The sequence below is a fragment of the Anticarsia gemmatalis genome, chromosome 17, assembly GCF_050436995.1.
Source record: "Anticarsia gemmatalis isolate Benzon Research Colony breed Stoneville strain chromosome 17, ilAntGemm2 primary, whole genome shotgun sequence".
Classification (NCBI taxonomy): Eukaryota; Metazoa; Arthropoda; class Insecta; order Lepidoptera; family Erebidae; genus Anticarsia; species Anticarsia gemmatalis.
In genome coordinates this window covers 8,436,832-8,463,434 of record NC_134761.1, presented here as the reverse complement: position 1 = coordinate 8,463,434, position 26,603 = coordinate 8,436,832, and the positions used below count along the sequence as shown (strand labels likewise).

Sequence of the window (26,603 nt, the reverse complement as noted above, 5' to 3'; positions counted from 1 at the left end):
TACACACGTCCATAGATTATCACCATTGCGTCACATATCTATGGTCGGTTATCTTTTTAATTTACTGGATTAAAAGGTTAAGGCAGATCTTTCTGGATTTAAAAGCGATGCATCAATAATGATGAATGAATATAATTTCATTAACAATTTTGATCTATTTTTAGTTAAAGTTCTACCAGCTATCTTTTAATCCCCGATTATGTAATCAATTATGTAAACCCAAACCAAAAATAGAAACTTGTTGTAAAAAGATGCATATAAAATAACAATATCCTAAATAAAAAAATCCTACCGTTAAAATGGATTCAGAAAGTTGTATGATTTATGTACATTGTATAATAAATACATTTATGAAGGTGGTGATTGATGGTGATAATGATATGAAGGCTAATAAGAGGTACATCAAAAAATGTTAGGTACTTATAAACCAATGGAAACATACTTGAAAAGGCTACCAAACGAAGCTTATCTACCGTTTGAGTGTTGCGGTCCACGCCTGCAAGCAACTTAATTAACAGAATTTATTGCATATATCTCTAAAAAAAACTTATGTTTTCTACATTAAACTGTAAATATACATTAAACTGATGTATACAACCTTAGGAATCAAACGCAGAACGATTTATATCGCGACAAAGTCAAACGTTTACTACTTTTATACTTGATACGAAACACTAGGTCTAGTTAAATGATGGCGGTATTTCATTAATTATTCTAATTAATTTTGTTTCAATGTGTCTATTCTCGTATTATTTAAAATTTTATCTCTCGAAATTGCCTCTGCTTTATTTGTTGTGTTGTGTTATGCTGCTAATAAGTTAAGCTGTTTGTATTCTATTTAGCCTTGTACTGCAGCTTTTTTCAGCAATACTACATCTGCATAATGGTTATGATGGCCACCAAGCCGCAGGTGACGAAGTTGCGATTGCCTTACGGAACAATTTTAGCCCCTTATAGTATTTTGTGTTCGTTATTCCGTAATAGTCCCCGCAAGACTAGTCATCTTCCACTAGCTAAAACTTAGTAGTTACTGCATCTACCACCAAGTAAGTTAGTAATTTCGGGTTTTACAACAAGGGTCAAATAAGGTAAATCAACACAATCAAAAACGTATTAACAGTTAATCTCGTTTAATTGTATCACATGTAAATATACATTTTGGAGATACAACCCTTTTGAGAGTCCTGCTCCATTCCTTAGTTGAGCGACTCGGGAAGGTTGACAGCGGGGGAGGGGATGACGGGGGTGCCGATGTTGACGGGCTCAACGGCGACGGGAGCGGCGTCGACGACCTGGACGGGGCTGACATCTACAACCTGGACAGGGGAGACATCGACGACCTGCACGGGAGAGACATCGACGACCTGCACGGGGGAGACAGGGTTGACAACGGGGAAATTGTCGATGATGACGGGGTCGACGACGGGGAAGTTGTCGACGATTTCAACAGGTGAGATGATGTCAGCGGCCTCAGGAACGACCACGGGGGCGACGGGGCTGGACTCAGCGGCAGCCTGGTTGATGTTCAGGATGATCTGGACCAGGGGAGTGCTGGAGGCGGCGGCAGGAGCAGGAGCAACCGAGTCGAGAACGGGGAAGATGTCCACGAAGTCTTCGGAAGGAGCGACTGGGTCAACAACGGGGAAGATGTCGACAAAGTCGTTGGCGGGAGCCTCATCAACAACAATGACGGGGTCGGGCTTGACTCCAAGGATGTCCTGGAGCATCTGCTCGAGAGCGGCGGCGGTGGCGGGGTTGGTGGCGGGGTTGTTGATGGCGGCGATGATCTCCTGGATCTCGGCCGCCTCACCGCTGAGAGCGGCAGGCTTGGTGAAAGTGGCCGAAGCCACGGCGGCGACAAGTGCGAAAACCAAGAAGAATTTCATCGTGATGTAACTGAAAATGATATTAAATATTTTGTTTATATGTATTTGTAGGTGAAAAAATATAGTTGATGATCAGTTGATATTGTGAGAATTTAATAACTTACTTTTTTAACCCGCGTCGAAGATGCGACTATACTCGGTATCACACAGGGAGAACTTTTTATATTCAACTTTATCTTAAAATTTTGCGATTAAAAGATATCAAATGCTTTCCCAACTAGCACACAAGCTGCTTATACAGTCGTTATACAGCCTGATAGTTGCATAAGAGTCGTTCAAATGCTGTACAATTCTCTATAAGTTGTATACTAGCTATTTAAAAAACCCTTTAACAGCTAGGCGGGACAGTAGCCGTTTAGTAGGAAACTAATGACTTATAGTGATATATGAGCATGTAATTGCATCGCTAGACAGCCTAGGGAAGTATAACTGAGTTAATAGAATCTTCTATAACACCGTTAACTGTATAAGGGGACTTTAGGAGATAAAGGAGTTTAAACGGAGTTATGCGTTGCGCTTATAGCGCTCAAGAGCGTAAATAAGCTTTTTGTAATGCCTTAGGTTCTATAACAGATTTTTTTAGGGCTAGTGTATTACTCATCTATAAAAGAGTTGCGTAGGTCTTTAATAGCGCCTTGAGCTTTATATCAGATATTTATATGGCTTCTGTACGGCAAATAGATGTATAAGGTATCATTCGAAACATTTTTACAGCCATGGGGATTACAGAATTATGTTAAGCACCTAAAGCGCTATAACCGAGTAATATACCTTTATACTAAAGCTTAAAATTATTATCATAATATATTTACATAGGTGCAGTGGTGGTTCAGTCTGTCTAAATAATAATCTATGTAATAAAATAAAATAAAATAAAATAAAATAAAATAAAATAAAATAAAATAAAATAAAATAAAATAAAATAAAATAAAATAAAATAAAATAAAATAAAATAAAATAAAATAAAATAAAATAAAATAAAATAAAATAAAATAAAATAAAATAAAATAAAATAAAATAAAATAAAATAAAATAAAATAAAATAAAATAAAATAAAATAAAATAAAATAAAATAAAATAAAATAAAATAAAATAAAATAAAATAAAATAAAATAAAATAAAATAAAATAAAATAAAATAAAATAAAATAAAATAAAATAAAATAAAATAAAATAAAATAAAATAAAATAAAATAAAATAAAATAAAATAAAATAAAATAAAATAAAATAAAATAAAATAAAATAAAATAAAATAAAATAAAATAAAATAAAATAAAATAAAATAAAATAAAATAAAAAAGATTTTCAAACTATTTTAATATTCAACGACTGACCCCTAAAAGTACGAGTAAAATGCTGGTGTGCGACCAAATCAGTTATATTGAAGCACTCCTATGCCACAACTGCAAAACCTTGAGGTCTACAACAGCAAACACTAGAGCCTTTGTACAGCTTAAGGCGCTAGAGCAGATGTAACCAACTCTGAGAGCTGCTTGATCGAGACGCCATTATAGCATTTGGTAAACATATTTTTTGAGGTTATTACGATCTTTTGAAGATCATATAAATCTATAGCCTGGTAACGTTAACATAATTAAAATCATTTTTTATTACCTATAACCCTAATTAAATTATCTGTAACCCTCAAAGTCTTATTTATGTTCAAAATACAATTTCCAAATCCACATATCTATATAATTTTTGCACTTAAAACTGAATATTTTGAGGGCGCATGAAAATATTGACGATAATATACATATATATTGACAGCAAACTGGAACTCGCACTTTCATATCACATACACAAAGAAATAAAAGCGATAGACTACTTGTTATTTTAATAATCCAATCCGTAAAAATAAAATGTCTCCTCATTTGTCACTGATGATTCATTTTAAAAAATATATTTAGTTTACACCATAATAAACCGACTATATTACTAATTTAGAGCGTTAGCATTTATAACCGTTACACAGTAGCGCTAAAATAAGGTAAAGGTGGTATAATCGCGCTGCAAGAGCTTTTTCGAACGCTCGTGGCGCTAACCACCTCTGTACAACAGCTGGTAAGCGCCACGAAGCTGCGAAAAAGCTCTTGTAGCGCGATTATACCACCTTCATCTTATTTTAGCGCTCCTGTATTACTACTATACTACGTACTATTATAATTACTATTTACGACCACTGTAGATCCAATGTAGAGCTATAAGCTGGACAGTATGGGCCTATTTGACGCTACAAGAGATCTGTAGCCGCTTATAGAACCACTATACTTCTTACTAAGGAGCCTAAGGCGTTATAAAAATCCTTTAACCGGCCATTGTACAGCTTGTTATAGCGCTTGTGTGCTAGTTGGGTTATGATCGCTGTTTGTTTCTGAAAATTTATGACCTCAATCTTTGGCGGATACGAGATAAACTTATTGAAAAGAATTATCCGTAAAGGAAAGCCATTAGAATGGAGCTTAATAATATCATTTTTGGACTATAGTAACTAAGGCAGAGTTTTAGAAGGTAAGAAATGTTTCAGGATATTAAAACTCATGGGATTTTAGAAAGTCACACACCAGTGTACCTTCATAGATTAGCAAATATCTGTGATTTATTTATACAAGTTCTCAGTGAATGTTTGCGTAAAAAATAAATATTCTTGCTATGCCTTCGAGCTTAATTGAAAATCGCAATGTTGATGAATTAAATTGTTCGTAGATTAGATTGTAAACCACGTGCTTCTAGCTAAGTATTTGTTTCTTTTTCTCTTATCTTGAAATGTTAAAAGTTGTTAAATCTGCAAACAGGTCTATGACCTAACAAAAAAAGAAAGAGAAAAGGTATGTACGTATAGAGTAAAAAATATCCGTATTTTTGTTTGAAGTAAATTTCTTATGTTCCTACGAACAATTGCGTTCACAGCTAGTTGCGCGAACCGGTCGGTAAACGATCTATGGGTGAAGCAATCCTTGGCGCTGTCATTACATAGATGGGTCACCCCATAGTGGTATTCTAACTGAGCGTTACCGTGCTTTAGAGGGCACTTAAAAGTCTGTCTCGGTTTTTGTCAATCGAGTTAGCATTCGAGCGGCTTGAACAACATTGACTTAACTTTGATCACTAACCATAGTACGATAAATGAAAATGTGCATACAATTTTACAGAAACAATTTAACGTTTGTTGTATAATATAGCATAACAGGAATTAAAGCGTTTTACTTTAAGATAAATCTTTAGGATAAGGTAAAAAATGTTAAGAAAATGTCATTTTGCACTTCAAACATATTATATGCGGTGTTTGTCTAAGTTTTTACCCGTGTTCAGCAGTTTCCGTGTTACTACGAGATAAAGGGCTAAAGACTAAGTAATAAATGATAATTTACAACAACAATAAATATTATTATCTTAGTCAATTAACCAGTAATGTGGTAACACACGACTTTATTATAGCCTACGATTAATGAACGCGGGCTATGACATTCATGACACAGAATAGGTACATTACTAATCGACTAAAATTATTGTGAAACCTTATGCAGTGTTTCTGAAAAGTTATAGGTAATTGTAGCATAGTCATACGACAAGATGAAGTATACTCTAATTTAATGTACCTAAACCGAATATCAATGAACTCTCATATTTTTGCATGCAGGTCACATCGATACAAGAATAAATGATCATTCAAAATACTAATTGCTGAATATTTAAAAACGAAAAGCTTTCAAAATCACTAGCATTGTTTGCTCTCGTAGCAAAGTTTAACAAATAGAACGTTACTATAAAGACATCCGTAACATAGCTTCCTTATCCGCAAGTGTAATAAAACATAGATACCTATGATACCTATAACTATGAATCACGTGGTTACTTCTAATCATTGAAGATAATACTCAGTATAAAAACTTTGTGAGCAGATCAAATGATACAGTTGTTTCTTAACAAGATTCAAAGTAAGTACCTGTTAATATATAAAAAATCTTGATATTTATATTTGATTGAACTTACATTAATAAAATTTAATAATTTCAGGATGAAATACTTCGTTGCTATCGCCCTCATCGCCGCCGTGGCTTCGGCCGCTTTCACCAAGCCCGCCGCTCTCAGCGGTGAGGCGGCCGAGATCCAGGAGATCATCGCCGCCATCAACAACCCCGCCACCAACCCCGCCACCGCCGCCGCTCTCGAGCAGATGCTCCTCGACGTGCTCGGAGTGAGCCCCACGCCCGTCGTCGTCGGCCCCATCATCGTGCCCGGCCCCGTCCTCGACGAGGGCGCTACCGTCGACGTCGTCGATGTTGTGGATGTTGCTCCCGTTGTCGTGGACGAAGCCGTCGCACCCGCCCCCGTTCCTGAAGCCGCCGCCGTCGCTCCCAGCGCTCCCCTGGTGCAGATCATCCTGAACATCAACCAGGCCGCCGCTGAGTCCAGCCCCGTCGCCCCCGTGGTCGTCCCTGAGGCCGCTGACGTCGTCTCACCCGTCGACATCGTCGACATCTTCCCCGTCGTCAACCCTGTCTCTCCCGTGCAGGTCGTCGATGTTGCCCCCGTGCAGGTTGTAGACAATGTTCCCGTCTCCCCTGTCCAGGTTGTAGATGTCAGCCCCGTCCAGGTCGTCGACGCCGCTCCCGTCGCCGTTGAGCCCGTCAACATCGGCACCCCCGTCATCCCCTCCCCAGCTGTCAACCTCCCCGAGTCACTCAACTAAATAACCAAAAAGGAATCTCCGATCTACATATCAAGAATTAATTTCAATTATGCAACTCACTCCTCAACCTACACTGTGCACCATAGTACAACAATCAGTTCTCTGAATAAAAATAATATTAATACCTAACGCTGATTTTTTTTACAATCCTAAGACATACAAAAGGGCGTTGTTCATAAAAACCTAGATATCATTTTATAATAAACTAGGTAGCTGACTCGCGCAACTTCGCTTGCGTCACCTAAGAGAGAATGGGTCCAAAATTTTCCCCGTATTGTAACATTTTTTATTGATAAGTACTCTACTCCTATTGGTCGTAGCGTGATGATATATAACCTATTAATAGCCTTTCTCGATAAATGGACTATCTAACACTGAAATAATTTTTCAAATCGGACTCGTAGTTCCTGTGATTAGCGCGTTCAAACAAACAAACAATCAATCAAACAAACAAACAAACAAACTCTTCAGCTTTATAATTTTATATAATAAATAATAAATAATAATAATAAGCAAAGACACTGATCAATAAATATTGTGGAGGAACGAGGTGATCATGTTCCTCCAACCAAAGGGAGGATCCTCCGACCAGGCGAGGTGATCGTGCCTGGTGGGCCTAGGCTGCCCGACTGTTGTAGTCGGGAACTTGTATATATAGTCAGTTGCAGTGCAAACTTCGATAGCGCGATCTAGCACTTGTGACGTCAGTCACACTGCGCGTGGTGTTTGGTTGCGCGCTGGTCCCAGTAGATGTCGCTGTATGTAGCGAGCCGCTACATCACTCCCCCTCAGACCGTAGGTCGATCTTCTCTTCATGTCAGTCAGTCTCTCCAGTGCCATGCATTGATGAGTTCCAGTGAGTCGGAACTCGAATTCCGCTAGTCCCAGTGAGTCGGAACTGTATGCCGCTAGTCCCAGTGAGTCGGAACTGTATGCCGCAAGTCCCAGTGAGTCGGATGGGGTATTGGTCTGCAATGGTACGTGCGTTAAACATTCTGTAGTCACCACAGGGACGCCAACCTGCGTCTTTCTTAGGCGCCAAGTGTAGCGGTGAAGACCAGGGTGACTCAGATACTCGACAGGTACCACACTGCAACATAGACTCAAATTCATCTCTGGCTATGTTTAATTTGTCCGGCGCCAATCTGCGAGGTGAACATGACACTGGCAGTCCGGGAGTGGTGCGTATGTGATGTACTGTGTTATGTTTGAGAGTGCGGTGAATGCCTGGTGGACGAGTGATGTCGGGAAATTCCCTTAGTATGTGTGTGTATGCGGAATTGCCAAGATTTACCTTAATCGAAGAAATGTCGTCAGAACTCAACTAGTCATATTAAATAAATATAATTGGACAACTCATTAGTTTATGTGTATTGTGTATTGTCCTCCTCTTCATTGGTGACCCCGACGGGTGGTTGGTTGCGCGCTGGTCCCAGTAGATGTCGCTGTATGTAGCGAGCCGCTACAATATAATTTGTAATTCACGCAGTCGCCGACTGGTACCTAACGCAAGGATTGCTCACGTTGGTGATTGCTTCACTTTGCTGTTAACATATTATAATTATAATTAATATATTAGCCTCCTAATATATGCATGTGGTTATCAAACAAAAAAAATATTAATCAAATGCGAGCAGTGAATCGTCTAGTTGAGGTCACCGCGTTTAAACCAAATAAAATGGTTATTGTATTTGTGGAATATTGTGTAGTTGTCATGCCTTTTTTCCATTACCTACTAACAAAGTTTAAATTTCTTACAGATAATATAATTAAAACCATGGACATTTACTCACAAATGTGATTACTATGACGCATTTTTTACGCAACATGTAGTGTATCGCGTTAAAACAACGCTACTTCCAAAACTATGGGTATTGAACTGATTATATCTTACACATGAAGAATGTACGTGAATTCGCTCCAAATACAATGGCTTTTAGTACTCTTATGATGATACCTATCGTGGGGCAGAACCTTTACCTTAGTACATTTTGGGAGACGTCACTATAATACGTATGACACCATATTTGGGCAAACAACATCGTCATAAATCCTTAAAAGAGAGAAAAGCTTCTCACTCTTTATTTTAACATCCGTAAATTATCTCCAATGTACTAAAAAAATTCGTTTTCAAAAGACTTTAGGCATATTGAGAGTGAAAATAGTTATTTATAAATGAAAATACAGGATGGTAATTAATTTATGATTGATTCATCTGCACTGCCAGCGGCATGTTTTTGATTTCGGCGTAAGTAAATTTTGTACGAAGTTCAGTCAACTTTAAAAATGCACTACTTTTCAATCGATGTTTTTTGTATAAAAATATAAACTTAATTGTTGTTATTGGTCAATAAACAATACGGAATAATTATAAAATATCTTTAGAGTTTATATTTCCTAGTAAGTTTATTAGTTTAAGAGAAAAAAAAAAACATTTGGCAATGTGGCAGTGGCCGGCAGTTTTTATTGCTGAAAGTACAGAGTAGTAGCTTTGAAACAGATTGTAGGTTGGCAATGTTAATTAATGAAGTTACTTCTTTACAAATTCTTTCTTTCTTTATTAAGTTTCTTTTCTTTCACTTCCTTGTGAGGGATATTTTTGCGGAATTTAGCTTGGTGAAAGATATTTAATTTTTTACGTTTTTTAACTATCAATCAAACCAAACTACTGGAAGACTAATCTTAGTATTTCGTCAATCAGTAACACTGTGCAGATTAAGGCCCTTTCGCATACAACGCATCTCTATATGGATGCATAATAATCATTGATAAGCGACGACTTGGTTCCACGTGACATTAGCAATGAAACTTAATATAGGTTCGTAAACATGTAAGCACATGTGACGGCAACTTGAATAAAGTCCGTAATTTTCGTGTCGCGTTGTGTTCAGAAGCGGTCAACTAGGGTATTCGATGAAATAAGTCAAAGTTTAACATACAATCATTCATTTATTTCACAGCATTTTTCATTTTATATACTAATTAATATTAAATTACATTTTTAACTGAAATATTAACTTAATATCAATATTTGGAGATTTCTTTAGGACTTTCTAGTTGAGTGACTCGGGGAGGTTGACAGCGGGGGAGGGGATGACGGGGGTGCCGATGTTGACAGGCTCAACGGCGACGGGAGCGGTGTCGACGACCTGGACGGGGCTGACATCTACAACCTGGACAGGGGAGACGGGAACATTGTCTACAACCTGCACGGGGGTAACATCGACGACCTGCACGGGAGAGACAGGGTTGACGACGGGGAAGATGTCGACGATGTCGACGGGTGAGACGACGTCAGCGGCCTCAGGGACGACCACGGGGGCGACGGGGCTGGACTCAGCGGCGGCCTGGTTGATGTTCAGGATGATCTGCACCAGGGGAGCGCTGGGAGCGACGGCGGCGGCTTCGGGGACGGGGGCGGGAGCGACGGCTTCGTCCACGACAACGGGAGCAACATCGACTACATCGACGACGTCGACGGTAGCGCCCTCGTCGAGGACGGGGCCGGGCACGATGATGGGGCCGACGACGACGGGCGTGGGGTTCACTCCGAGCACGTCGAGGAGCATCTGCTCGAGAGCGGCGGCGGTGGCGGGGTTGGTGGCGGGGTTGTTGATGGCGGCGATGATCTCCTGGATCTCGGCCGCCTCACCGCTGAGAGCGGCGGGCTTGGTGAAAGCGGCCGAAGCCACGGCGGCGATGAGGGCGATAGCAACGAAGTATTTCATCCTGAGGAAATCAAAACTTATATTAATTACCAACACGAGCAAAATATGCAAATTATTGTATTTGAAAGCTTTGATAGCAATAAATACAGGTACTTAAATAAATAAGTAAACTTACTTAGAATCTTGTTTAAACACGACTGTGCTGTTATTAGAACTTTCAGTCATTTTATATTAAACTTTATCTCAGAGTAGGTGATGATTAAATCTTATCGTCTGAGAAAACGTCTGAAATCTATTATTTATGACCCACAGATATAGATTGTCACGAGTATCTAGTGTTATCTTGCATTGTGATTTTTGTAAAATCATTAAAAATATACATTTTTAGGATGAGCTTTGTTTATAAACATACGAGTATATGCTGGAGGGGCATCACTTATACTATATGGGTTATTAGGACCCGTGACTATTTTCATCCAGGACTAAATGATAATAATTAGATTTTGATAATAATACTATGGACGGTTGATAAAGATGATAATTGTTCAGTCGACGAGTTCGGTGACCATTTATCATTTTTATATCCGTGTCTTAAAGTAAATCTAAAATATTTTCAAAACTCAAAAGAGTGACAGTAAGGAACATGTGCCAACATGACTCAGGCTAAAATATGTTCATACTCGAACAAGTTGTTAGAGAATCCCAAATAAATAGTATCTCAGTGGGAGTGAGTAAATAGTTTAATAAAATAATAGCGATAACTTAGTAGATAGTATATACAAAATGCGGAATTTAAAACACCAGTGATCGGAAAGGCATTTGCGGTTGACAGTCTGTTGGCGGTGGCCTTTTCGATACAGCTACTTCATTTTGAAACTACCTACGTGGCAAAAAATATATTAAAATCAGGATAAATAGATTACGTACACTTATTTCACCTGGGTAAATTAGGTAACCCAGGTGAAATAAGTATATGTCACTCTGTACGTTCTCTAAACCATGGATTTTTGAAGAAAATTCATCAGTTTTCATAATATGCCACAGAAGCCGAAACCTAATATGTAACCGAATACAATAAGGAAAACAACAATAAACCAAATACATTATAAACGTGTTATATACTTACTTAATCGTAGGTTATTGTTCACCTACGATTAAGTAAGTATACGGAAAGATATAAATTATTCAACCAATAAATGAGATAGCTAATCTGTATTACTCAGCTGCTACAACGTGAATTACTATCTATTTTTAATGATATCCATAATATTTACTATGTACATAATATCAAACCAGTATTTCCCCGAAATGTTCACCTAAAAGTTTTACAATTTTAATAGTATTAGGTAATACCTATATACCCTATTTATAGTCTCTACTACTATCGACTAACGCCGACCGGCTAGCTATCGAAAAATGTTGTATGACAATCGGTTCAGCATCTCTAGGGGGCGTCGTACAAACTATTTTTGCAGTACATTTTGAATGTCAAACTCTCGATACTCGAAAGTATCGACTATACAGAATCGCGCTACAAATCTCAGATCCCAAGTAAATAAGTAGATTTGTTTCAATAGCATTTTTACAGTAAACTTCCTTTTAAAGGAGCTAACGTGAATTTTTCTTTTGGTAAAATCCTACAGTTTTATAAACACCACTGTCGTAATACTCGGCACAAACTGAGAGCATTTCAACTGTCGTGTAAGCGAACTAGGTATATACCTAGGTTCGGCCTGTACGGTACGGGTCGAGTGTTAAGAATGAAACAAGACGAATGCTGAGAATACACTGGCATATTCATCTAAAGACATTGGATTATATAGGATTATGATTACATACAAGTCCATAGTATAGCGAGCCTAGCTTTTTTAGGAAAACTAAGCTAAACTATTTGCCTGTTACCTCGAAATTTTTGGCAAATATGCGTATATGTAAGCCCTTATCGACTTGGCATCTTTTTGTTAGTCAAGTAAATAAAATGACAACAGCTTAAAACTTTGTAAGGAATTCAAAATGAATCAACAGATTTATCAATCACTAATAAAATTTTACTTTATGATTCTGAGCTTGGTTCTAAGTTTTTTGTATCAGAAGTTCTTTGAGACGGGCTTTTATCCTTTTATGGCATACTTTATTAATACGATTTCTATTTCAACTCAAAGTAAACTAACCTAGGTCAAATACGAATAAATGTTAAAACCCGGTTGCCGAGCGAAACAGGCCTATTAATGACTTCGTTAAACTCGCAAACTGCATTCTTTGGAATTCCATTTTGGTGGAAATACAAGTGTGCAGTTTTCAAATGAGAGAGATATTACTGGATTATCAAGATATGTTCTGTTTTTTGAAAAAAAAAAATCATTTTTGATGCTTTTGTGCTTCAGAAGTTAGTGTATATTGGCATATAAAGTACTTGGGTGGATAGTAATTTATAACAACGTAGTGGTTTGCCATTGAATTTAAGATAATATTACATGTATTCACAAAGATTCTTTAGAGTCAGTGGACCTATGTGTGGATATGGTTGATTATTTTTATTCCTATACTAAACTCTCGACTATGTAAAGTCCACTTTGTAGACGATAAATAATTGGTAAAACCACCTGCGAAGTCATTATAGCAGACAATTAAAATTATACACATATATTTCTTAAAGTATTTTATTGAATATTTATCACATTTGCATTTCTTTTGTATCAGATATTATCAGAGATATATTAAAACTATCGAGCTTAATATTACTCCTTAGTTCAGGGTGTCGGGGAGGTTGACAGCGGGGGCGGGGATGACGGGGGTGCCGATAATAACGGGCTCAACGGCGACGGGAAGGGTGTCGACGACCTGGACGGGGCTGACATCTACAACATCGACAGGGGAGACGACGGGGAAGTTGTCAACGATGATGGGGTCAAACACGGGGAAGATGTCGACGATGTCGAGGGGTGCGTCGACGTCAGCGGGGGAGGGGACGACGACAGGGCTGGGCGCAGCGGCGGCGGCCTGGTTGACGTTCACGATGATCTGGACCAGGGGAGAGCTGGGTACGGCAACAGGAGCAGGAGCGACGACTTCATCGAAAACGGGGAAGATGTCGACAACGTCAACGACATCGACGGTTGATTCCTCATCAAGGACGGGGGCGTTATCAACAACGAGGACGGGGTCGATAACGACGGGTTCAGGCTTGATTCCGAGGACATCCAGGAGCATCTGCTCGAGAGCGGCGGCGGTGGCGGGGTTGGTGCTTGGGTTGTTGATGGCGGCGATGATCTCCTGGATTTGAGACGCCTCTTCGGAGAGAGGGGTGGGCTTGGTGAAGTCGGCCGAAGCTACGGCGACCAAAAGGGCGATGGCGAAGAAGAATTTCATCTTTATTGATCTGAAAGTAAAGGATATTATATATAAGTTAATATTATTTGTACTATACTTATAGGTACATTATGAAATTCTTCAGTTAGGTTATCAGAGGTTCGGAAAGTAGTGTACTTACTTTTTGGTCTGCACTGAACACGACTATACTGTTCTTAATTTTTTGCCAACTATTTATACTAAGAATTATCTTTAGTCTTTTAGTGCCCTAACAAATTATCTTAAAGATTGTGCAATGAAGTGAGTTGAGTTTTTCGTTTACAACCTTTGATATGGTTTAGTCTTAGTGTTCATGTGTAGTATTCTTATGTTTCGAAATATTACGTGATACAGTCTTATTTAATTGATTTACAAACATACATAATATTATGCTTTTTATACCCGAAGGTGTAAGCAGAAGAGTGAGTGGTGCTCGTGATCAACATTTGTATTAATTGTGATTGTTGTTAGAAAAATAATGTGTGACAATTTTATTGCAATCAATTTAATATCTAGAACTTTGCAAAAAGTATGTTATAAATGACTTAGGATGAAAAATTAAACCTAAGCCCTTTAAATGCGTTTTTTTCTTTGGAGATTGGAAATATTAATATATGCGTACGTCCTAGAAATAAGTGTTCCAACATTTGTTCAGAAATTCAGTAAAAGCTTTTATAAAGAATCATATTATTAGCAGAACAGTAGATAACACACAGATCACACCTATGATGTCTTGAAAAGACGTCAGGTGCGTAGTACTCGTAACCGGCAGTCCTGTATGACAAGATATTTGGATGTGAGTGAGGCAAAGGAAGTTTGTAAGCATTCTACCAAGTGGCGTTCTTTGGTCCCTATGGGAAAAAGGCGTAATATTATGTATGTAGGTACTAGTGCTATTGTTTTCAAACAATCGTCATCACAACACATAACATGAACTTGATTTTTACTCAGGCTTTCTTGACTTTTCGGTGAAAATTGTACTGGCAGTGGTTGCAAGCTGACTCAATATAAAACAAGATTTTGAAATTTCTGAAATCAGCCAACAACGTAGTAATGTTGTAATTTTTAAGTCCCCTAAGAAAGACGATTAATTAAGCGTGCTATTTTTAGATAAACTTAATCAATGAACTAGCAACTTATTTGAAAATGCTTTCATGAATTAATAATTATATAATTAATCTCTGACGATTATTTCATTCAAGCATGATAACTTTTGATATTTATTTGATTTGTAGTTTTGCGAGGCATATTATTTTCATAACATCGTACCGGTTTTACCCGAAGATAAGGCAAACATATATGGATTAAAACGTAGGTTTTACCATTAATATGCAACGGCCTTCGGGCGGCTTGAACAACTTTGACACTAGGTTGACCACTGACCATACGACAAAAGAAAAAGCCATTAATATTGTTGGTTCCACATGATATACGATCCACCAATGGTCCCACCAAATGACCCATGTACAAGGAAAGGCCTATGCTTTACAGTGGGTAGAGAAATGCTATCAATGATCATGATAAGTAAATAGGAAGCAAGCCTATTCCCATATACATATACCAGCCATGTTACAAAATTCAGGGCTACTTAAAAATAAGAAAAGACCAGCACTTTTCACGACCCGGGGATCGAGCCCTCAACATCTGCAATCGCATACACTATCATTTAGACCACAATATTGACATTTATTTCCTTTTCATTGCATTCCTTTGTTTTATATTTCTCAAGCTATAAACAGTAAAGAGTTTTTCAACAAAGACACTGCCATGTTTGGTGATAAAGCAGCTTTAAAATTGTTGAATTATCTATATCAAATTTTGCTTCTTTTGTTTTTAATGTAAACGACCAGGGCCAATGGAGCCGTTTCACAACAATGACTCTAAGACAATCTTAGTAATTGTCTCCTTTATAATTTACAGATTTTGTCCATGATATAAATAATAACTGGCTGGCCCATTAACTAATTCAAAGGCAACAAAATAAAAATAAAAACTCAACCAGATTCGGTTTTCATGTCATCTGCTAGCTGTTGCTTTACACAATATGTAGATAATGTAAATACTATACAACTCGGTGGTTAGCTGTTTCTTTAGAGAGAAAACAAAATAAAATCACCTACTTCGTCGCCAACTTAATACAAAGTAACTGCTTTGTGGATACGACGTTACGTATGTACGAAATTGGACTCTATTCGTTGTTTCATTGTACTATGCTGTACACGTAAGTCTACGATCCTTATGTCCAGTAGACAGTTGTATAGAAACCGGCCAACCGTGCAGGAATCTGTTGATAGTGTGCACACACCCTGCCAATGCACCGAAGAGCTTATCGGCTTCGTTCCTCAATCTAAATCAAACCAATTTGCACTCGATCATCAGGTATACCAGTGCATATTCGATCATATGTTTCGCTGGATCAAAAGCTTTCTCATAGAATCCTCAAATTAATGCGATGTTGTTAATTAATTTGTGGTTTCGCCTCTTTTTAGACAACTTTCTTGATGTATTTTGCTTCCAACAATGGATTTTATGGTAAAAAATTAAAATAATAAAATTTATTTACTAAAGTATTTTATTTAATACTTATCACATTTGTATGTTTCTTTTGGATGACATATTTACGGAGATATTAAAACTATTTAGTTCAATATGACTCCTTAGTTCAGGATCTCGGGGAGGTTGACAGCGGGGGCGGGGATGACAGGGGTGCCGATGTTGACGGGCTCAACGGCGACGGGAGCGGTGTCAACGACCTGGACGGGGCTGACGCTGTCGAACACGGGGAAGATGTCGACGAAGTCGAGGGGTGCGTCGACGTCAGCGGGGGAGGGGACGACAGCGGGGCCGGGGGCAGCGGCGGCGGCCTGGTTGACGTTCACGATGATCTGGACCAGGGGAGAGCTGGAGGCAGCAGCAGGAGCAGGAGCAACCGAGTCGAGTACGGGCATGATGTCCACGAAGTCTTCGGAAGGAGCGACTGGGTCAACAACGGGGAAGATGTCGACAAAGTCGTTGGCGGGAGCCTCATCAACAACAATGACGGGGTCGGGCTTGACTCCAAGGATGTCCTGGAGCATCTGCTCGAGAGCGGCGGCGGTGGCGGGGTTGGTCGCGGGGTTGTTGATGGCAGCGATGATCTCCTGAAGCTGAGCCTCTTCCTGGGAGGCAGGAGTTGGCTTGATCAAGCCGGCCGATGCAACGGCGACCAAAAGGGCGATGGCAATGAAATATTTCATTTTTATTGATCTGAAATATTAATAAATTTACTTCAAATATACATATTTATCAATTAGAAGAAAACAGTGAATTTAGTAGGCAAGATATTAGAGCCTAGTAGGAACTGTTTGACTACTTACTTTTTGGCCTGTACTGAACACGACTATGCCATTCTCGATTTTCGCCAACTTTTTATACTGCCAATTATCTTAAGTCTTTTATGGAGCTTACCGAATTATCTTCCAGACAAGATAGATGTTTATTTCGCTAACATGCAACCTCCTTGGACTCAGTCGTTATCGCTAAATATTTATGGTATTCTCACGTTTTTAAATATTTGTATTAATCTCATAAAAGTTTGATTATAACCAGCTGTTATTGATATATCGTAGTAGTTTAATTACATGAGAGTTGGTTCTATACTGTGATCGATTAAAGTTGTCTAATAAAGAATAACGAATTGTTGTGTAACACTGTCTCGTATTTTTTATGAAGACGTTTATTAAAAAAATATTTTTACTAAAATACATCCATAAAATCACACCTTTTCCCTGATAGTCCAGTCATTTGGTGAAAAAATAAGGGGTTACCTGGAAAGTTTTCCGGGAGTTTTGAAAATTGGTGAATTTATAGATTTTGGTACGCTCTTTTCGAATTTCAACTTTGCCACCTCGTAACCACGCCGCTCGCGCCGCCATTTTGAAAAAATGGCGCCTAAAAACGGTTTTTGGGGAATATCTCCTTTCCGACGCATTTTACGAACAAATTATTTATGTACAAAATTAAACTAGAAAAAAATCCCTACAATTTATGTATTAATAATTTTTTTCATAAAATCAATAGTTTTTTGGACGATGTTTGTAAAAAATCCAGCGACACGACAAATTTTAATCTGATTGCGATTGGCATATAGTCTAAAAATATAACATAAACAGTTCCTCACAATGTTGATAGCACACACGTGATAGCGCACGTTAGTATCTGAAAAGATAATTGAAGGATTTGCAGAATAGATTGAAATTCAACGTATACATTATTAGTAAAATCAGAATCACCAAAACTTGGGAGATTATGCTATATTTACGAACGTATCATTACACTCTAAGCCCACAACGGCCGCAACTGACAAATGATGTCACAATTTCGCGTCCCAACTTCACCTCGTGTTAGGTGAAAAGCAGCCTAAACATGTTGAAACAGAAGCCTTGTCGGTTTAGTTTTAAACCATGGTAAAAATGATGTAAATAGCACATATTAATAATATATATAATAAATATTAAATCTTTATTATTTGTTACTTTTTAGTTTTGAAGTCGGTTTTTACAAGTAGTTATTTTTCTTCTGGACCAAGATCCCAGAGCTGCCAGACCTACGTCATTTTAGCAAAGCTGAAACTTTGAGGATTGTTAGTATAAAGGGTCTGTTAAGAGGTATGCACATCCACTACCTTGAAAGCGGGGCCGTTTCTGAGGTAGCGCGGAGTGAAGGTACGTAAAAAACGACCCAACCCACGTTATAGTAGCAAAGTTGGTTTTCAGATATGTTATTAATGATATTATGTAGAATTAAAATTGACTATTGCCAGACCGTTTCCCGGGGCCATTACTTCTGCCAGACGCCTTAAATGTTATAAAAAAATGAGGTCAACTACGTCATAGTAGCAAGCCTAAATTTTATATATGTTATTAAAGGTACAATTTTAAGACCCCCTGTATGCGGACAGACCATTCCGCGGGGCCCTTCGTCCCCTAGACGCCATTAAACTTTCCCTATGAGTGCGAGAGTAAGAGCATTATTCATACGCATAAATGAAAAACAATTGAATTAAAAAAATAAAAATTGAAAAATTATTGAATACTAACTGACCCGCGCATCTTTGCTTGCGTCACTTAAGAGAGATAGGTCAAAATGTTACATAAACGGGTTATGTAACATTTTTCACTGGTACTCTGATCCTATTGGTCGTAGCGTGATGATATATAGCTTATAGCTTTTCTCAATAAATAGGCTATCCAACAGTAAAATATTTTTTTATTCGCACCAGTAGTTCCTGAGATTAGCGCGTTCACACAAACAAACAAACTTCTCAGCTTTATAAAATTAGTATAGATTAAAAGTACTTGGAATGTTTAGGAAGATAAGTAACATTATTTTGGGAATTATTTTAAAAATAGATATGGTTTACACTATTCACAAAAATTATGAAAAAAAATTGTAGTCATTCATCATCATCATCATTATCTGAGCTCTTACTTCCCTCATCAAATTGAATATTTAAATCATCTCCACCATCGTCTTCATTGTTACTTGAATTCTCTGTAAAAAAAAAATGTAGGTAATGATGTTGAAAACAGTTACAAGTAGGTATATTGAAATAATAAAATAATGAAATAAAATAATATAATAATATAATATATAATATAATATTAATAATTGAAATAATGTTACTTATCTTCCTAAACATTCCAAGTACTTTTAATCTATACTAATTTTATAAAGCTGAGAAGTTTGTTTGTTTGTGTGAACGCGCTAATCTCAGGAACTACTGGTGCGAATAAAAAAATATTTTACTGTTGGATAGCCTATTTATTGAGAAAAGCTGTAAGCTATATATCATCACGCTACGACCAATAGGAGCAGAGTACCAGTGAAAAATGTTACATAACCCGTTTATGTAACATTTTGACCTATTTCTCTTAAGTGACGCAAGCAAAGATGCGCGGGTCAGTTAGTATTCAATAATTTTTCAATTTTTATTTTTTTAATTCAATTGTTTTTCATTTATGCGTATGAATAATGCTCTTACTCTCGCACTCATAGGGAAAGTTTAATGGCGTCTAGGGGACGAAGGGCCCCGCGGAATGGTCTGTCCGCATACAGGGGGTCTTAAAATTGTACCTTTAATAACATATATAAAATTTAGGCTTGCTACTATGACGTAGTTGACCTCATTTTTTTATAACATTTAAGGCGTCTGGCAGAAGTAATGGCCCCGGGAAACGGTCTGGCAATAGTCAATTTTAATTCTACATAATATCATTAATAACATATCTGAAAACCAACTTTGCTACTATAACGTGGGTTGGGTCGTTTTTTACGCACCTTCACTCCGCGCTACCTCAGAAACGGCCCCGCTTTCAAGGTAGTGGATGTGCATACCTCTTAACAGACCCTTTATACTAACAATCCTCAAAGTTTCAGCTTTGCTAAAATCACGTAGGTCTGGCAGCTCTGGGATCTTACTCTATTCGTTAACCCAGTCAACTACCTACTTATTGTAATAGACAGCGTTACTAACTAGAGCTTCTGATAAGACACCTAACGACTGAAGTAATTTCTAATTTCTTTAAGCGAGATAAAGAGATATGCTACCTAACTTTGAGCTAAACTTGATTGGGCGTAAATAATAAGCCCAATTAAGTGTAAGGTGCAATGCTATCAAGAATCTTTGAATGCAGTTATGGATAAGAATAAAAGTATGCTTCCTCTAAGTGAATTTAGGTATCTGCAATATTGGGTCGCGGAGTATCCAATTGGAGGTCCTGGTCACTTAGGCTGCCTGTCCACCGAAGCGGAGCAAGGCTGCAGTGCGGAGAAACGGAGAAATATTAACCAATCGGAGAGAACCACTCACGAGGAGAGGAGATTTTGTGCACTCTTATTGGTTAATATTCATCCGTTTCTCCGCACCGCAGCCTCGCTCCGCTTCGGTGGACAGGCAGCCTTAATGGTGACGTTGAAGGAACACCGTCAGGTTTTTAGTCGGTATGCCCAAATTTAAAAGCCGGAACGCCTAGCCGGTGGGAGACCCTCGCTTCCTCCCTGGAGCGGGATATGCAGCAATGCATTTTCCTAAAGAAAAAAAAAAAGGTATCTGCAGTATTCAAAGTAGTTTCCCTCCATGGTCCATCTTTTTTCCATCCTGTATACTTCATCATACTCGTATGTGGCTACAATAATTTTGATGTACAATTTCTGAATAATTTTAAACAACATTATACATAATCGATGCCTACGTTTCAATATAATTAGAATTTTCAGTATTGTATTCTCCCTGACCCAAACCATTCTTTAATACGGTCTTTAGATCTATACTAATATTATAAAGCTGAACGGGCTAATCTCAGGAACTACTGGTTCGAATTGAAAAAATCTTTTTGTGTTGAATAGACCATTTATCGAGGAAGGCTTTGGGCTATATATATAACATCACGCTATTAGAAGCGGAGTAGCAACGAAAATTGTTACAAAACCGGAAAAAAATATGACCCACATTCTCTCTTATGTGACACAAGCGAAGTTGCGCGGGTCAGCTAGTTATTAAATAAACATTTAGGAGCGATTCAAATATAAGAGACTACTTATGCTGGTAGTCAATGAATCAAAAAGTGAATTTGGTTAGAAATTAATTATTTAGAGAAATACTTTTTCTAATACTTTACTTTTCATTATATCATTAATCATACTGGATTTTCAAAGTTATAGTTATTCCGCTTTCAGAAGGAAGGGCAAAACCAAGACCAACCAATATTTCAAGAAACTTCAGAAGAATTAAACAAATAACTAGTATAACACTACAAATTGTGCTTAAATTGTAGTTCCTATTGTTTCGTATTTTCTACCTCTTTTGGCTACCAAAGACAGAGTTACTGTCAGGGAATTGTTTGAAAAACTGTTTACTATTGTGTGGCACAAGTGTCATGTCATGCGGCATGTGTTATTTTTTTTTTTTTTTTTTTATTTTTTTTTTTTTTTTTTATTGGTTCATAAAACTGGACGTTACATAGTACATACTTATATTCTATGTTAATGAAATACATGTAAATGTACGACCTTCTAGATATGAACACTGCATGCAAAATTATTACAATATAAGGTTAGAGTACACTACAAACACAAAAAATGAAGATAAAAAAAATGAAATCAACTAATACAGTTAACTGCCATATTGTTTCAAAATGTATTTCTTTATAGTAACTGGTGTTTCACTGAACAAATCCAAATTATTGCATATTTTATTGTAAGAGGATAGCATACGATACAAAGGTGCGTGTTGTTGATAGTTAGTGTGGCAGAAAGGGAGGTTGAACGTCACTCTGTTGTGGAGACGGCTACTGGAACGGGGTATTTGTAAATTACATTTTGCAAGTAAGCTTGGGCTGTCGATTTTACTAGTCACTATTTTATGTAAAAATAAGATATCGGCTAAGTTACGTCTGTACTCGAGTGGAACCATTTTAAAATATTTCAGTCTAGACTCATACGATGTGAGATTGCCGCAAAGATTATTAGCATATGATAAGTGGTATAAAAATTGTTTTTGAAGTCTTTCTATGCGGTGGATATGTACAGCATAAGAAGGACTCCAGATTTGACAACAGTATTCTAAAAGAGATCGAACGTAACAGTTAAATAGAAGAATTGGAATTTCGGGTTCTTTGAACAGCTTTGTTTGACGAATTACAAAACCAGCTAGCCGTGCACCTTTATTGGTAATAGAATCAATATGCCTACGAAAGTCCAACTCTGTGTCCATTATTATTCCTAGGTCACGCACATGTGTGATTTCGGTAAGAATTATATCATTTATATAATAATTAGCAGGCGTCGGATTTCTCTTTCTGGTGAACTTGATATGAGAGCACTTAGATGGATTAATAGTCATTCTATTGACTGAGCACCACTTGCAAATACTATTAATATCGTTTTGTAAAGCTATTACATTATATATCAAATTTACGATATTACCGAGTATAGATCGTGCTACTGTTACAGGTGTTCATTCAACCATCGAGCCAATGGTTAGTGATGACAATAAAAACATATTTATTTTTTAAAGTATTTTATTTTGCTTCTTATCCTATTACATTTTTCATTCGGGCAACTTTTTCCGGAGATATATTACACCTTTTAAGTTTAATATTACTCCTTAGTTCAGGATCTCGGGGAGGTTGACAGCGGGGGCGGGGATGACGGGGGTGCCGATGTTGACGGGCTCAACTGCGACGGGAGCGGTGTCAACGACCTGGACGGGGCTGACGCTGTCGAAGACAGGGAAGTTGTCGACGATATCGAGGGGTGCGTCGACGTCAACGGGGGAGGGGACGACGACGGGGCCGGGGGCGGCGGCGGCCTGGTTCACGTTCACGATGATCTGGACCAGAGGAGAGCTGGAGGCAGCAGCAGGAGCGACGGAGTCAAGAACGGGCATGATGTCCACGAAGTCTTCAGAAGGAGCGACGGAGTCCAGAACAGGGAAGATGTCCACGAAGTCGCCAGAGGGAGCCTCGGAGTCCAGAACAGGTGTGATGTCCACGAAGTCACCAGAGGGAGCCTCGGAGTCCAGAACAGGTGTGATGTCCACGAAGTCACCAGAGGGTTTGTCAACCACGACGACGGGGTCGGGTTTGATCAAGCCAGCCGAAGCTACGGCGACCAAAAGAGCGATGGCAATGAAGTATTTCATCTTTGTTGATCTGAAAAGTATTGATTTATTAACACCAAATAAAACAAAATTTCAGAGTTATAAGAGGCTTAGAAAGAAGTTTGAACACTTACTTTTTGGTCTGTACTGAGCACGACTATGCTATCCTTAATTTTTGCGAACAATTTATACTGACAATTATCTAAGTATAGTACTTTACAGGGATTTGCAAAAACATTATCTACATGATTGTGCGAAATGTTGGACTTGACAACCTTCGTTCTAAGTGCACACTTTACAAAGGAATATTATTAATTTCAATATAATAATATAATGTTTATTACAAAAATGTTTGTAAAAACGTATAAGGGAAGATTTAAGGGAGAAGTTGTGTCGTGAAACAAGTGTTGTTTTAGCTGATAGGTTGTGAGGTTTTAATGGTATAGATTCAGTATTAAGCTCACATGGCATGAGACTTTTGAGGCCACCAAGTGTTTATTCAAGTAGTAAACAAGCACATTGTGAAGTAATACAAACAAAGGTTTATAGCAAACTTGAGAGTCCATATTGAAAGGGTTACCTATCAGACGTGTAAGAGTTTGCTTAACTCAAACCTCACTCTGTTTTGCATTATAGATAGCTACCCTATTTAGACGAAATTGTAATTATAGCACGGGGATTCATTCATTTACAAGGAGAAATTACAAAAAGCTTTTGATAATGTAAGTGATTTTATTCCTATTTGTTATTTTCAATTAATTGCGTTAGGATTTTTGCTTCCCTTATTTCAGCTACACTACGGTGATTGCTAGTCCAGATTTATTATAATATCATAACAGCATGTTTATAAGGCAGGTTTTGAGAGTCTGCTTGAACAGACAGAACTTATTTTGTTGAAACGTTTATAAATATCAATAATAATTTTATTTATTTAAAAAAAATATAATCCCCATTGCTATCATTTATATTATCTATTCTATTTTCTGTCACTTAATAAATCGTTTAGGTTATCCGATAATATCCAAAGCTCAAAACTCAGATATGATAAAAGTACCACGTCATGGAGAATCCACTGTCTATGGATCAGCGATCTCTAATGACAATTACTTGCCAACGAAGATGCAGAATTTGTATATTTACCAAGATTTTTTCTTAATTATTTATTTTATTATTAAGTCTAAATTATGTTAGCTAATATATACAACACTAGCGGACCCGACAGACGTTGTCCTGTCTAATATATTAAAAAATTATTAAAAAAACATTGTCCAGCGGACAAAATTCTTAGATTCTCAGATCCCCTAGCACACACACAAAAAATTTCATCAAAATCGGTCCAGTCGTTTAAGAGAAGTTCCGTGACATACACTCTTACAGAAGAATTATATATATTAAGATAAGACGTGGGACACTCAGAAAGTTTTGCGAATCTTAAAAAAATGTTCTAAAGTGTATAGGTATATATTTTTTTATTCCATCATTTTAAGCATCTCTTTAATAGGTACTGTTTATGCGAAGATTCGTGCTAGTAAACTATGTTTTGAAGAACTCCTAATACCTCTTAGACACCTTCTCCACGGCCTGTTTAAAGACCGTTTAAACTTCAAGCGATGGAAATGATTTTTTTAAAATGTTTTTTATTTGGGTAGTAAAAACAAGTCCCACGATGCCCTATTAATGCTGTTAGAAGAATGACCACAGGTTCGCGCGCGGGTAGTAAACCGGCAGTGTGGGGAGTCCCATACATTATTGTTTATTGCTGATAGAAATTATAATTTCCGGTTAGTGCTTCGTACTGAATACATGTAGGTACTTGAATACTGCTTTTATTTTTCTGAAGATACAAAGACCAGGTACTCTCTTATAGTTAATAAACTAGCGACTAAAGTTTTTCCTTTGGTTCTCGATCGCTTAAACTTTGTGTCATTTGGCTAATTTTGAAACAGTCTAAGTATCGACTGGGTTTTTGTTTCTGGGCTATTTCACTATTATTCAGTCAGTCAACTATCCTTGTGCTTATAAACGTCACAAAATATCCCTGAATCAAACTTAGCTATCATAACAAATCACTATTCCCCGCAAGTCACCTTCCATGCATGAATTAGATTTCGCGGCACCTAGCGCGAAAAATTCCTCTTATGCAAAGGTACTCGTGCAAATTCTCAAAAAGCTTCCTGAATAAATAAACATTACATTTTCAATTTCTTTATACCTAATTTGCCTGTTTAATCAAATTGTATTCTTTACTCGTGACACGTTTCTTTCTACAATAGCTAGCAAAAGACGACCGTATTTTCTTCAGTGGCTAAAGTATGCCAACTTCGCTTAATTTACTAAAATCTAGTTTACGCACATTTCTCAAAAGCTCCTGACTTAATCTATAAACCTAGTTTGAAGTCAGTAAAACGTCTCTTCTAATTTTGAGCCACATTTGATATCGTGAAATTCTATCGCCCAGAAATGTTCTCAAGGCAGTTTCAATTCTCGGTGAGACACGGTAATTTATTTTTGCTTTAATTTGCACGGTAATTTTTATCCGATTTTTAGTATTCCTAAAAATTGGATAAAAATTTAAATTTGGAACTTATGTATTCATACTCGTGAATACTATATTTTTAAAATAAATAATAACCTTACACTGTCTCAAACAAAAAACTGTTATTCGCAAAACTTTCTGAGCGCCCTAGCATACATTAAAAAAGAGACGGAGAGAGCGCTATGCGTTGAAATACTCCTCCGCATTGCTGTCTACCGGGAACGTTCCCAGAATGCTGGCAGCATAGCATTTTTGAAATCGTTTTATAAAAGAATTATATTGAAGTAAGTAATATGATTTTTTTCGGTTATGTTTGCATACATCATTGTACTAATAATAACTTAATAACTAGCAAAATATAATTGTTTGAGTTTATCGAACTATTCTAAGGACAGAACATTGTCTTTATCAAAACTTTGGTTTTCAGGCCAGCTAATGTTATGAACAATACATAAATTTGAGTGTGATAGACATTCCTCATTTTGAGGAGGAAGGCTCTGCTGTTATACACCAGTTATTTATGCAACTACAACGAGCAAAAAACTAAATGTAAATAGTATAATATGTGACACTTAACATCAAACTAGAGAAAACTTTGGTGAAGGTAGAGCAAGATGAATTGGGCCTTGTGGATACTACTTAATTCCTAGGTATAACAGAGACAGCACTGTAGCCTTTGAGATCAGAAAAAAATCCTTACTAAATACTTGAGTTATTTTTAATACGGATTACACACTACAGACCTTTGAAAATTTATGAATTATGCCCATTTTGCAGATGTTCTTTTGCAAATAGAATCAATAGTAATCAATAATAATTAAAGTAATACACA

General features: G+C 37.4%; 6 protein-coding genes across 7 annotated transcripts; 1 reads left to right on the top strand and 5 right to left on the bottom strand.

The window, feature by feature from the left end:
• Window positions 1-1,113: 1,113 nt before the first annotated feature.
• On the bottom strand, window positions 1,114-2,025 carry LOC142980079 (uncharacterized). Of its 2 annotated transcripts, XM_076125377.1 has the most exons (3): window positions 1,991-2,025; window positions 1,413-1,896; window positions 1,114-1,379 (listed from the first exon to the last, which is right to left on the bottom strand). In XM_076125377.1, exons 2-3 carry the CDS (start codon window positions 1,884-1,886, stop codon window positions 1,197-1,199), a joined length of 657 nt encoding a protein of 218 aa, XP_075981492.1. In that variant the 5' UTR covers window positions 1,887-1,896; window positions 1,991-2,025; the 3' UTR covers window positions 1,114-1,196. The 2 variants fall into 2 exon arrangements, with proteins under 2 accessions (XP_075981492.1, XP_075981491.1); XM_076125376.1 differs by having other exon boundaries at window positions 1,114-1,896.
• Window positions 2,026-5,736: 3,711 nt separating this feature from the next.
• Window positions 5,737-6,708, top strand: LOC142980088 (uncharacterized). The gene is made up of 2 exons (XM_076125387.1): window positions 5,737-5,824; window positions 5,904-6,708. The coding sequence occupies exon 2, from the start codon at window positions 5,905-5,907 to the stop codon at window positions 6,577-6,579; it is 675 nt and encodes a 224-aa protein (XP_075981502.1). The 5' UTR covers window positions 5,737-5,824; window position 5,904; the 3' UTR covers window positions 6,580-6,708.
• Window positions 6,709-9,525: 2,817 nt separating this feature from the next.
• Window positions 9,526-10,468, bottom strand: LOC142980101 (uncharacterized). Its single transcript, XM_076125406.1, has 2 exons — window positions 10,423-10,468; window positions 9,526-10,308 (listed from the first exon to the last, which is right to left on the bottom strand). The coding sequence occupies exon 2, from the start codon at window positions 10,305-10,307 to the stop codon at window positions 9,633-9,635; it is 675 nt and encodes a 224-aa protein (XP_075981521.1). The 5' UTR covers window position 10,308; window positions 10,423-10,468; the 3' UTR covers window positions 9,526-9,632.
• A 2,425-nt stretch (window positions 10,469-12,893) lies between these two features.
• On the bottom strand, window positions 12,894-13,641 carry LOC142980061 (uncharacterized). The gene has a single exon (XM_076125341.1). The coding sequence runs from the start codon at window positions 13,614-13,616 to the stop codon at window positions 12,993-12,995; it is 624 nt and encodes a 207-aa protein (XP_075981456.1). The 5' UTR covers window positions 13,617-13,641; the 3' UTR covers window positions 12,894-12,992.
• A 2,508-nt stretch (window positions 13,642-16,149) lies between these two features.
• LOC142980044 (uncharacterized) lies at window positions 16,150-17,006 on the bottom strand. Its single transcript, XM_076125320.1, has 2 exons — window positions 16,952-17,006; window positions 16,150-16,841 (listed from the first exon to the last, which is right to left on the bottom strand). Exon 2 carries the CDS (start codon window positions 16,829-16,831, stop codon window positions 16,253-16,255), a length of 579 nt encoding a protein of 192 aa, XP_075981435.1. The 5' UTR covers window positions 16,832-16,841; window positions 16,952-17,006; the 3' UTR covers window positions 16,150-16,252.
• Window positions 17,007-22,636: 5,630 nt separating this feature from the next.
• Window positions 22,637-23,415, bottom strand: LOC142980080 (uncharacterized). Its single transcript, XM_076125378.1, has 2 exons — window positions 23,370-23,415; window positions 22,637-23,287 (listed from the first exon to the last, which is right to left on the bottom strand). The coding sequence occupies exon 2, from the start codon at window positions 23,275-23,277 to the stop codon at window positions 22,741-22,743; it is 537 nt and encodes a 178-aa protein (XP_075981493.1). The 5' UTR covers window positions 23,278-23,287; window positions 23,370-23,415; the 3' UTR covers window positions 22,637-22,740.
• Window positions 23,416-26,603: the final 3,188 nt, after the last annotated feature.

What these genes read in the sequence shown, in the direction of transcription:
- LOC142980079 (XM_076125376.1), bottom strand. Translation starts at nt 1,886, where the DNA reads ATGAAATTCTTCTTGGTTTTCGCACTTGTCGCCGCCGTGGCTTCGGCC.
- LOC142980088 (XM_076125387.1), top strand. Translation starts at nt 5,905, where the DNA reads ATGAAATACTTCGTTGCTATCGCCCTCATCGCCGCCGTGGCTTCGGCC.
- LOC142980101 (XM_076125406.1), bottom strand. Translation starts at nt 10,307, where the DNA reads ATGAAATACTTCGTTGCTATCGCCCTCATCGCCGCCGTGGCTTCGGCC.
- LOC142980061 (XM_076125341.1), bottom strand. Translation starts at nt 13,616, where the DNA reads ATGAAATTCTTCTTCGCCATCGCCCTTTTGGTCGCCGTAGCTTCGGCC.
- LOC142980044 (XM_076125320.1), bottom strand. Translation starts at nt 16,831, where the DNA reads ATGAAATATTTCATTGCCATCGCCCTTTTGGTCGCCGTTGCATCGGCC.
- LOC142980080 (XM_076125378.1), bottom strand. Translation starts at nt 23,277, where the DNA reads ATGAAATACTTCATTGCCATCGCTCTTTTGGTCGCCGTAGCTTCGGCT.